The 12111-nt window shown below is 41.7% G+C and overlaps 1 protein-coding gene across 4 annotated transcripts in view; it reads right to left on the bottom strand.

The window, feature by feature from the left end:
* Window positions 1-494: 494 nt before the first annotated feature.
* LOC102230234 (dual specificity tyrosine-phosphorylation-regulated kinase 4-like) overlaps window positions 495-12111 on the bottom strand; it is a 35939-nt gene continuing 24322 nt past the window's right edge. For 3 of the 4 annotated variants that reach the window (XM_023347176.1, XM_023347180.1, XM_023347177.1), the window contains 12 exons: window positions 11307-11453; window positions 11047-11197; window positions 10349-10512; window positions 9142-9278; window positions 8488-8628; window positions 7027-7165; window positions 6839-6920; window positions 6001-6173; window positions 5739-5799; window positions 4499-4628; window positions 4266-4423; window positions 495-2067 (listed from right to left, as the gene is read on the bottom strand). In XM_023347176.1, coding sequence (XP_023202944.1) covers window positions 1859-2067; window positions 4266-4423; window positions 4499-4628; window positions 5739-5799; window positions 6001-6173; window positions 6839-6920; window positions 7027-7165; window positions 8488-8628; window positions 9142-9278; window positions 10349-10512; window positions 11047-11197; window positions 11307-11453 — 1692 coding nt within the window. In that variant the 3' untranslated portion in view covers window positions 495-1858. The remainder of the gene's footprint in view (window positions 2068-4265; window positions 4424-4498; window positions 4629-5738; window positions 5800-6000; window positions 6174-6838; window positions 6921-7026; window positions 7166-8487; window positions 8629-9141; window positions 9279-10348; window positions 10513-11046; window positions 11198-11306; window positions 11454-12111) is intronic. The other variant, XM_014474740.2, reaches the window with a different exon arrangement.

Here is a 12111-nt window from a genome sequence, read left to right as displayed (position 1 = left end):
AATCTGTTAGGGAGACATAAAGACACAAACAGCTGGTTATGTCTTTAATTAAGTGAGACGAGGAGCCAAACCCAGCTGCCGCATATTTAGTAGTGTATTACTGGTGTTTAGCATTAATTTAGGACTTATTTTTAGTCAGTCACTTAACTGTTCTCATGTTTTTATCTGGTCGATGTGACAGGAGATGTTGCGTATGATTTTCAGCTCCAAATATTGCTCAGACTCCGCTTACATAACGTATAACGAAGTAGAAATGATGCAGACCCCAAATAAAAAAATGATTTTGTCAGTAAATTCTGATGACCTGGAGCTTTAAGTGACTTTACAGCCCCATTAAAACACGGGTGTTTGTTTCTCAACTATTCAAAAAACTGCAAAATGAATGACATTGTTCAGTTTCAAGTTTTCAACTCCATAAAAGGTTTGGATTCAACACAGGAAAAAAACTTCTTTGTAGTTAAAAGTACACTATGCTTTAATTCTCTACTTTATGTAAGGCTTTGTTACAAAATGCATATTTTACAAGAACAGCATTTTTTTTTGATCCAGTTAGACAAAATGCAGCGCAACACTTTTATTTTTCAACATTTTTGACACCACTTTCATGTGTTTTTATTTGAATAAATGTATTTATTTGTCATCAATATTACAGTCAGTACCTGGAAACTTTAGACTAGAAAAAGAAACATACCTTAATTTGGTATCAGGTTGAATCCTGGGCGCAAAACACACGAGGCGAGTTAGAAAAATGTGAAATTATTTAAACAAGAAGTCCTTTAAACAATATTTATTTCAGCATAAAATACATAGAAATTACTTCTTTTGAGTTCTTGTATTTACAGCTACAATACATCATCTAAGGATTAAATTATTTAGCCTACATATTTTGATGATATGTGCTTTTCTATAAGCAAGATCTGTAAAAAACAACAACAAATAAAATCAGTTTAAATGATTTTTTTGCAACCAATAACGTTGGAGAATCTTTTTGTTAAATAAAAGGGATCCTGGGAGAACGGCTCAAATCATATCTGGACAGGAAATGTCAACAAAACAACAATAAAGTGCTGGATCTCTAATACTGCAAGGCACAAACTATCAATAAGAGGATTGTCTTTTTGCTTCTAATATAAAAATATTAGGAATAACAGACATACAAAGTGATCATACAATAACAACACAACAAGTAGAACCTTGTCTAATTTTAAAATCTGCTCAGTTTTACATATTTATAAAACAGCAGAAATATATACAATAGATTCTCTTAAAAATCCACATTTCAGGGTTTAGTTCAATGAAACAAACTATTCCACAGTAAATAATAACACGAGTTATCAACTTAATCGATTAAAACGTCTCTGATAAATATTTCTTTGATGTCGTGATAAAAATCATTTGGCTCAGCCGTTATTGGACTCAATATTTCAGCATTTTCACACAGACATGAGGAGAAATGAACAAAAAGCAGCAGGAGATTTTCTACGTTTTCCAGCTTTAATTCTTCTGAAGCTAAAAAGTCAAGCTTGTTTTTATTTTTATTTTTTCGATGCACAGCAAAGACTTGATTCCAGAAATGATCAGGCAGGTCCAGATGCTGCTGTAAATCTAATCCTGCGTCAAATAAAGTTTCATGTTTCAGATGTGATGACATGAAACTGAATCACGACTTCTATAAAATTCGGCCGATGACTTAAATTTGACCAGCTACTAAAATCAGAAGATGTCCTTCGTTGTTGATGTTTTTCTCATCATGTAGAAAAAACCCACTTCACTGAATTCAGGGTTTCTTCCTGTAAGTCCGAACCAGAACATCCGTATTTCCCAGCGGCCCTGAACGCATCCCGATCCTCCAGGCCTGCTAGCCGTCTTTCCGCTCTGTGCTCATTTCTTCTTGTGGTTTGATGATGATGTGGACCGGCCGCTCACCGCCTTCGCTTTCACACACTTCCTCCTCCGCCGAGGCGCCGAGGGGCCGCAGGCGTTCGCCGGACGCCATCTTTGATCCGGCCTCGGAGCCGTCCCTCTTCAGCTTGTCATTGCTGCCATGTTCTGCGCCGACCTTCTCCGCTGTGCAAAAACACAAAAACAGTGCAAACTCCACGGTTATTACAGCTCCAGGTTTTCTTATTATAGTTTAGTTTTATTTCATTGTAACTTTTAGTTTGTCTAATTCACTTTTAATTAGTTTTAAAGTGTGGCTCCTAGTTTTATCAGTTACATATAGTTTAGTTTTTATTAGATATAGTTTTAGTATATAAAGATATAGTTTTAGTATATAAAACTATATCTAGTTTTCGTCCTCAGTGTGGTTTTTCGTCCTGGTCGTGGAACACTGGACCAGCTCTACACCCTTGGCAGGGTCCTGGAGGGTGCATGGGAGTTCGCCCAACCAGTCTACATGTGTTTTGTGGACTTGGAGAAGGCGTTCGACCGTGTCCCTCGGGGAGCCCTGTGGGGGGTTCTCCGGGAGTATGGGGTACCGGGCCCTTTGATACGGGCTGTCAGGTCCCTGTATGACCAGTGTCAGAGTCTGGTCCGCATTGCCGGCAGTAAGTCGGGCTCGTTTCCGGTGAGAGTTGGACTCCGCCAGGGCTGCCCTTTGTCACCGATTCTGTTCATTACTTTCATGGACAGAATTTCTAGGCGCAGCCAAGGAGTTGAGGGGATCCGTTTTGGTGGCCTTAGGATCTCGTCTCTGCTTTTTGCAGACGATCTGGTCCTTTTGGCTTCATCAGATCGTGATCTGCAGCTCTCGCTGGAGCGGTTCGCAGCCGAGTGTGAAGCAGCCGGGATGGGGATCAGTGCCTCCAAATCCGAGGCCATGGTCTTGAGCCGGAAAAGGGTAGAGTGCCTTCTCCGGGTCAGGGGATTTGTCCTGCCCCAAGTGGAGGAGTTCAAGTATCTCGGGATCTTGTTCACGAATGGGGGAAGAAGGGAGCGGGAGATCGACAGGCGGATTGGCGCAGCGTCTGCTGTCAAGCGGGCGCTGTACCGGTCCGTCGTGGTGAAGAGAGAGCTGAGCCAAAAACGAAGCTCTCGATTTACCGGTCGATCTACGTTCCCACCCTCATCTATGGTCATGAGCTTTGGGTCGTGACCGAAAGAACGAGATCGCGGATACAAGCGGCCGAAATGGGTTTTCTCCGTAGGGTGGCTGGGCTCTCCCTTAGAGACAGGGTGAGAAGCTCAGTCATCTGGGAGGGACTCAGAGTAGAGCCGCTGCTCCTTCACATCGAGAGGAGCCAGTTGAGGTGGCTTGGGCATCTGGTCAGGATGCCTCCTGGACGCCTCCCTGGTGAGGTGTTCCGGGCACGTCCCACCGGGAGGAGGCCCCGGGGAAGACCCAGGACACGCTGGAGAGACTATGTCTCTCGGCTGGCCTGGGAACGCCTCGGGATTCCCCCGGAAGAGCTGGAAGAAGTGGCCGGGGAGAGGGAAGTCTGGGCCTCCCTTCTGAAGCTGCTACCCCCGCGACCCGACCTCGGATAAGCGGAAGAAGATGGATGGATGGATGTATAGTTTTAGTAGTTTCAGTTTGTTTGAATCACTAAGTATTGTATTGTGATTATGTATACATAGATTGTTATTCTACAGATATATTTTACAGATTGTTTTCTGACTCAGCTGAAATTCCCTGACATGTTTTAGAAAAGTTTCTGCTGTTTTGTTTTTGCTTTATGTTTTACAAAATCAAGGTTTGATAATCTACCTAAACTTTTTCAGTCCATACTTTGTGTTCTTGACAACAACAGGACATTAAATATTGATTATCTATTTCTGTACTAATTTCGTCTTTGTGTATTTTTTCTTTAATTTTGACTTGTGTATGGAAAAGTTTTAAAAAATTACAGATAAAATAAATAAATTTGAAGCATTGGTTGGGTAATGAATACTCAGCAGAAGATAGCATTTTCAAAAAATCTACATAATTATTGTTGAACAACCAACTGACCGTTTTGCGAACTGATCGCCGCCAGGAGGATAACGGCGGCGCTTGTGACGTAAACTGTGTTGGGAAAAGTTTGAAAGGCTAATAGATTCAAAAAACACAAAAACAGCAAATTGTATCTATAATTTCAGTTTGTTTTAGTTTTTACAAACTCATTATGTCGTTCCAGTTAGTTTTAGTTTTGCCTGTTAGTTTTTATTTATTTCAGTTAATGAAAATGATTTCTCAGTTTCAGTCTTTACTATTTAATAAAGTCGGTAAACACGTGACCTGATGCATTTCTTTGCGTTTATTCCCCAGAGTGCGTTCCTCTCACCAGGCCTGCTGTTTGCTTGTCTGTCTGCGCCGCTGCAGTTCTCCGCGCCCCTCTTCGCTGTCGGCTTGGTTCTGGATCTCACTTTGTTGAAGTTTCCTTCCAGGATCCACTGGTGCTGCAGCCCTTCATCGGGAGTCATCCTCTTCGCTGGATCCCAACTGAAAAGCAAAGCAAAGAGTCGCATCTAGAGAACAAAGAGAAGCTCAGCGGAGTTCAGAAATGTTTAAACTCACGCGAGGCAGCGCTGGATGAAGTCCAGGAACAACGGATCGTTGGTCTTCAGCGCCGCTGACATCTCGACGGAGTCGGGTTTCCTTTTCTTCCCCTTGCTGTTAGTGATGTTCCTCGGGTTTCCTTTGGAGTCTGCAGTCATAATGCAGCCGTGCGTTTAAAAACACAGACTCATTAAACAGGATTCAGTCAAGGTGAACGGACAAATAAAGGAAAAGCAACTGCAAAAGACAGACTTGGAAAAATCCTAAAGATTCACCGCAACAGAAAACTTCTCTTGTGAGAGATGTTGGTTGTTTGTGGCTGATGACATTAAGAATGGAGAGAAGATTTCTGAAGGTAGTTATCTATATATTGTGCTCTTAACTGTTTTCACTTATCATCAACTGTGAACAGGAGTGTTCTCAACGTTCTAGAATGTTCCTGTCAAATTCTGCAAATTCACAAAGCTGCATTTTCATGATAAATGTTTGATTTTTAACGAAAAGCAGGAAGCATCTCCTACATGGAATTAACTCAAATTAAAAAAATACTTCACTTATCCCTGGAGGTAAGTTAAATCATTAGTGATGATGTGGACAGGATGGATCTCCAGTAGCAGTCTGTCTGCCAAGGAGTCTGAAGAGGCCTCTGACTGAAGACCGTCATAACATTTCTATATTCATTCCACAGTAACATGTTAATGTCACATTAGCTAATTGTTAATCATTTAATTAATAATAAATTACTAATTATAATTATGGATAATTACATAAGCCAAACATTGATGCAAATTTTGATTCCCAACACTGTTTCATCTAGTGACTATTTTACAGAAGAGGATTAGGATCACTGAAAAAAAAAACACTTTTTTTTCTCAGGATTTTAACTTTCTGAAGTCAGAAAATTTCATATTCTGACATTAATCTTCTGAGATCAAAATTCAGAGTTCTGAGAAAAAAGTCTCAATTTTGAGATTAATCTTCTTCCGTACTATTTAAGTTCATAGGAGAATTTTTAAAAAAATCTAACATTTAATATTTTCCACATTTGCCTGCCTTCTTTTCAAACAAATTGTTAAGTAATTACGTATCAAGGTGTATGAATGTGAAAATGTTTGCAATAAACAAAATACAACCATTAAAGTGTAGCAAACAGTGCAGCTTTGTGAATTATGGCTCTGCAGCATCATAACTTACAGAACAGGTCAGACAGCTGGCTGAATAAAAACAGACTCAACTGAAGAGGAAATAAAATTCTTACCAAAGAATAACTTCCTCCTTGATGCCGACTGGACAAAATCATTGGGAGGCGTCCCGAGAACCTGCGAGTTCAAAAACCAGAACTCTTTACGTCAACAAGAAGTAAAAAGTTCTGAAGTATTTTCCTCCTTTTCAGGTTTTTCTGTCTTTTAAATTTAGAAGAAAATCTTTTCCACATCAGTGAAAGCTGGTTTGAAAGTTTTGTCCCAAATGTGAAAAGGTTTTGTTTGCGTGTCTGAGAGTTTTAGTTTCTGGGGTCCCACCTCCATGATGCAGGCGATCTGCTCCACCTCGCTCTCCCCGGGGAACAGCGGGTAGCCGGTGTAGAGCTCAGCCAGGATGCAGCCCAGGCTCCACATGTCGATGGCCGTGCTGTAGGGGTGACCCAGGATGACCTCTGGGGAGCGGTAGAAGCGACTCTGGATGTAGGTGTAGACTAACGATGGCGACAGCAGAGAGGAAAGAAGAGAAAGAAACGACACATTGCAGCCAAATTACAATGAATAAACAACATGATTATTTAAATGTTTCATTAATTTATTAAAACTGAAAATACAGAAATAATTTATTAAAAATAGAATTGTACCTTCATTTTTTTTCATTTTAAAAATTAGCATTAATTATTTAATAAATTGTTTTATGTTCCTGTGCTGAAGCTCATTGTAAATTAATTTATAAACTGTCAAGACCTTGACATCCGATTGGCTGCTGCTATGGAAACCCTGGCGTGTGATTGGTTGCTTCAACCAGAAAACAACTCCCTGCATCCTTGTGGGATGTTGGTTGTTAATTACACTTAATTCTATATTTAATATGAATGAATATAATTTAATAAATAGATTTCATTATGAATGACTCTGGCATAACACAACCACATTATCCACCTGCTGCATGTATACTTATTGTATATTTTTATTTTGTTATTATTTATTTTGACTATTATATCAAACAATTTCCTAGCCTCTGAACTTGTTTGCTGGCAATGGAAATAAAGTGATTCTGATCAATTATTTTCTATTCTAATAAATTAGTGACCATTTAAATAGTTTAAATAATAGTTTGTGTCTCTGATCTTTGCCATGTTTTATTTTATTTTCTTACCTCTCTGCTGTTCGTAGCAGCTCGATCCGAAGTCGACCACCTTGATGTTCCCCGGCCCTCGCTGAGACAGAAGGATGTTTTCCTGTTGAAACATTTTCACACCCTTCAGATGGATGCAGTACCGCTGCTGTCCACAGGAGGGAGCTCACCGCGGACCCAGCCGTCTGAACAGTGAAGCAGCTCCGTACCGGTTTGAGGTCGCAGTGGATGATCTTCTCCCGGTGCAGCATCTGCAGGCAGCGCAGCAGGGAGTGGGCGAACCGCCGGATCAGCGCCAGGCTGAAGCCCTGGAAGTTGTTTTTTTTGATCAGCTCATAAAGGTTCACCCTGTCAGACGGGACAAGGCAGGATTCATCAGGCTGCTGAAGAACATTCACAGGATTTATTAAATCACTTCTTTAAATTAGATTTTTTAAGTCATTGCTGCAGAAAGAAAATGTTAAAAGTTAACAATGCCTCATGTAGAGGATTGAGGTTTCCCTGAGTTATCTCTGTAGTTAAGCTGCTGCAGGACAAACTGACCACTTTTCCTCACTTCCTTCTCCTGCTACTCTCCAACTTGCATTATTTGCTGTTATTTAAGCTGCTCACTTTATGTTTTCTCTCAGTTTTCTTGTCCCAATAGAAGCTGGACCTGGTCTGGGTTCTGATTGGCTGCGATTCCTTCCTGGAGCGAGTCAGATAAGAACTTAAATGTTTCACTTTGAAACTGTCGCCATGTTGTGACACTTAATGACTGATAATCTGTAAAAGGAAACTGGAGCTCCTCACCTCCTGCCATGTGATCTAGAAACAACCAATCAGAGCCAGGAGGCGGGGCTTAGTGCTGTCAATCATTCGCCCGCTCACGCTCCCACCCCTTGATCTCTGCTACACTGCAGCTAGCATAGCTTGTCGTTAACAGCTAGGCTAGTTAGCATTACGTTTATATGATGTAAAACACTTTTTACTGCCATGACACAAAAATGTGCTTTACAAATAAACTTGACTGATTGATTAATTAATTGGTTGATTGATTCATCAGTGATTTTAATGGCATTTTTTATTTAATGAAAACACCAATTTGTTATTCTTAAACAAGTTGGATTTATGTATAATGGAATCGCGGCTCCTGACTCGATGCTCTGCTGGATTTCTTTAGATAGAAACTTTTTAAACTAATTTGAATAATAAGCTGAACTGAACATTTCTGTTGGACTCACATTGAGAACCTGCCTGGAAATGAGCTGATCGTCCTCTCAGACTGGATCTGCTGCTATTTCCTGCTTATTGTGATAAGCATAAACCTCTTCAGAGTAAATGCAACTGGATCCTTCGCACCATGAAGCATGATGGGGAAAGAGACAGGCCCTGATCTAGGCTTTAACTAAAGGATACGGTGACAGTAATGTTAGACAAGGTGCTAGTCCAAGGCGTCCCCTAAAGGTCACTCAGACTGAGCCACACATAAAACTTCATCCCTTCAAATGCAGATCAGCGGTTTATACACAAAGGAAATCTCTCAGCTCCTCCGTCCGACCAGCTGCCAGTGAAACTAGGAATCCAGAGAGTCGGGTTCAAGGTTGGGGCTTGCATGTGTTAAAGGTGACACGCCTCCAATTAGAGGATCAATTATTCATCAGAGTTGATCATCTGCTGCTGGTACTGACCCGAGGAGCTCAAAGGAGATGCAGAGGTGGTTCCGGAAGTAAAAGTGCTCCTTCATGTGGATCACGTTGTGCAGGTTGTCTTTGTCTTTCTTTTTTATCACCTCCAGAATCTTCAGCTCCACTAGAGCTTGGTGATGAAATCTGCAGGAAAGGAAAGAGCAGAAATCTGTCAAAACCCCGAAACTAAAATAAAAATGTGTTTTATTCAGAGTTAACGCTGCAGAGCCTGAACGCGGATGTTTTAGGATAAAGTTGATGAAAGAAATCTGCGGCACTTTGCATCCATTTTGATTTCTGCATCACTGAAGTGGTGGAAAACCCCAAAGACTCACGGCTCTAACTAACAGGCATTTATATCCAACGGTGCCTCTCAGTGGGGAAGGGAAGGTAAGCTAACACCACGCAGCGCTGACTTCCAGCAGGCTAAATCTGGTCTCAACAAATTGGCAGACTCGTAAAATGTAAACCGATCACGGTGCAAGCATGTGGCAGGATATTACAACGCTATCACATGTTGAATACCGGTAAATGCCAAAAGATGGCTGCCGGTTAGCTTCAAGACGTTTAGTCTGCAGCGCAGAGAGGAGAGGATTTTAAATGTTTGGTAGATAAAACAGAAATGAAATGAAGTGAACAGAAGCAGGAAGTGTGAACCTTTTCTTGTTGCGAATCATCTTGATGGCGACGAGTTCGTTGTTCTTGTGGTCCAGACATTTTAAGACCTGGCCAAACGAACCTTTTCCGATCACTTCAAGAACTTCAAACCGGTACGCGATGTGGTCATGGAGCACCTGGAGGCAGCAGAGGCAACAACGATCGATCAATAACTGGAGAACTTTTAAAAAAGCCCTTTGCAGAGAGAACAACACGCTCAGAGCATTAATGAAACCAAAACTGCACAAAAATATAAACATTTTACATTTAAGAAGAAGAAACGTTTGTAAATCTGTTCTAACCAGAAATCCTCCAGCTGCAGCTTCTCCTGGTTCTGATTCTGCAAAGACAATATTCTAAGCTGCCTTTCAATCCCTTTATCAATAAAAATGATGAGCAGATCGGTCCACCGGCGTTCAGCCCAACAGAAAAGCTGCAGCGTCTCACAGGTTCAGGTTGGGAGGATTTTATTAGCTGCAGGTCAAACTACAGGAAGCTGTTGCTGCATTTTAGGAAATAAAATGCTTATTTTCTTATTTAAAAAATGACTTATTTGCTTATTTCAAATTCAAAAATACTTTATTTATCCCACAGGGAAATTAAAATATTTTTATTTTTCTTATTGTTGCATAAAAAGGCTTAAATTAAAAATCTGTAGAATTTGTCTTTTCCTTTTTTAAATTTGATTAATCATTTAATCTTCAGAATTATTGCTTTTTAAAATAATCAATGGAAGTTGCAGCTTCACTGTAATTATGCACTGAAACAAACACACAGAATCTTATCAAAACCTGCAAAGCAAACAAAGAACAATGTATTTATTCCAGCCTGTAAGTGTAAAGTGATATTAATGTCATGTTCAGCCGGTGCAGCTGCAGGATAAACGGCTCTCAGGCTTCGCTGTCAGACGTTAGTTGACATTGAAAGTGTAAATCAAAGCGGGTCAGCTGGTTCAGTCCGGATCATCAGGCGGCTCCAGCCGTCGGTCACACGTCCAGCCGCTCGGCCTCAGCGAGGCTCGTTCTGCATCCAGGAGCAAAGCCGGACAGAACCGAGTTTTCTGTGTGATGACAGGACTCCAGGCTCGCCTCAGAGCGGCGTTCAGTATTCTGTGCCAACACTAAGGCGCCGTCCTGAATGGTACCTCCTAACCTGTCAGCCGTATTGACCTGTGGACGACCATTTAGCGAAGCTTCGGTAGCTTTACCCGGACGTAGCTCCCGTGTTCGTCGTCGTATCCGTTGTTCTGCGCCGCTCCCTGGGAACCTTCGATCTTCTGCGAGCCCAGACCCAGGAACCAGACCTCGGCGTAGTCGCTGACCTCCTGCTGCTCGAACTCCGTCAGCCGCTCCCCGAAGTTACTCAGCGCCTCTGAGGAAGGAAAACGGGAGGAGGCAGAGCTACGTTAAAATCATAAACTTTATGTCTCATGGCTCAAAATCATCAAATCTAAAGGAGTTGAGGGCCAGAAAAATATCTTACATGGTGAGATTTTTGTTTATGGTTTTTACAATCACTCTGTTGTGACAGAGGATTGACTGGTGGCCCCGCCCACCGGGGTAGCCCCGCCCACCGGGGTGGCCCCGCCCACCAGGTCATGTCTGCATCTTTGTATGTCAACAATAGGCAACATTTCAGATGAAAAATATCAGTATTGGCCAAAGTCGGAATCGGCAGGTCTGGTTATTTTAAGATCGGTTATCAACGATCGGCCAGAAAACTCCAATCGGTGCAGCCCTGTAAAAGATTTGTCTCCAATAGTTCTACTTTCATTAAAAATAAAAAGCTCCCATCTGTGCTGGGGTCTAAATCTGTATTATTCTTGAACTGCAGTAGAGGGACCGCAAATGGCCCCCGGGCCACAGTTTGGACACCCGGCGCTACACATTAATGAAGCTAACTCACCTGCAGGCGACATGGGCAGCCGCTGTCCTTCGTACGCTCGCTCCTTCTCCATCTTGTTTCCAAGAACCTTCCCGCTACGCGACATGGCCGCCTTGTCCGTCGCTGCGCCGTAACGCATCGTGAACTGCTGAGTTGACTTTGACCTCTCGACCTGCCGCAAAAGGAGAAAACTTTCTGTTTTTTCTGAGAGTCAGTTCAAAGTGTTTAGGAGCGGATCTGCTGCTGCCATCTGCAGGTGAAGTTGTGAATGTCGGGCTCACCGTTTGGTAGTTGTTTTGACCTCCTTTGTTGGTGATCTGCGGCAGGATGTTGTCCGACTGCTGCAGCTGGTTTTTGGCGTTGCTGACGACAACCTGGACCACGGGGGTCTCCAGCTGCGGCAGGGACCCCAAACCAGAGCTGAACTTCTACAATTCACAGAAAAACTGGTTTCACTTTAAGAATCACTGGAATCAAACATTTATACCAGTTCCAGAAAAGAAGGAACAGACATGATGTGAAAATGACATATATGAAAAAATTTAACAACTCAAACTTCAGATGGGTTGGATTTGCTTTCGCTGTAACTGAATCACTGGTCGGTGCCTGGAACTCATTCTGTACTGGGAACCAGTCAGAAATTAACAGCAATAATTTGAGTTATTTGGCCTCGGATAGGAAGAAAAATGGGGATTAACTCTGACTGTTTAAGACTAAATTTTTACTGAACTAGATATTTAATTAACAAACTCCTGCTGGTGAACTGATGCTGTCGGTAAAATTATAAATGTCTGTATCGTCAATAAACCGACTCATTCTGTTGACTGGTCTCACTTTTTTACCGTTGAATTGTGACCTCTGACCTTTACTTTGTCTATTAAAACTAGTTTGATCATCTGAAACATTTAATTGTGACAAAAAAACAAAGGGATGGTGGGAAACTTTTACGCAGCGCAAAAACTTAAAAACATTGACCAATAAATGAAAAACTTTATGCAGTTGTTTTTAGACACTGTAGAATTTCTCCTCTCTCTCTATAAGGAGTCTGGTTCTGGTTCTGGTTCTGGTTGTTCCTCATCAGTTAAT

Source organism: Xiphophorus maculatus, chromosome 2 (assembly GCF_002775205.1).
Source record: "Xiphophorus maculatus strain JP 163 A chromosome 2, X_maculatus-5.0-male, whole genome shotgun sequence".
NCBI classification, from domain to species: Eukaryota; Metazoa; Chordata; class Actinopteri; order Cyprinodontiformes; family Poeciliidae; genus Xiphophorus; species Xiphophorus maculatus.
Note: the sequence above shows the minus strand (reverse complement) of the source record. Positions and strands in the feature narration are given on the sequence as shown.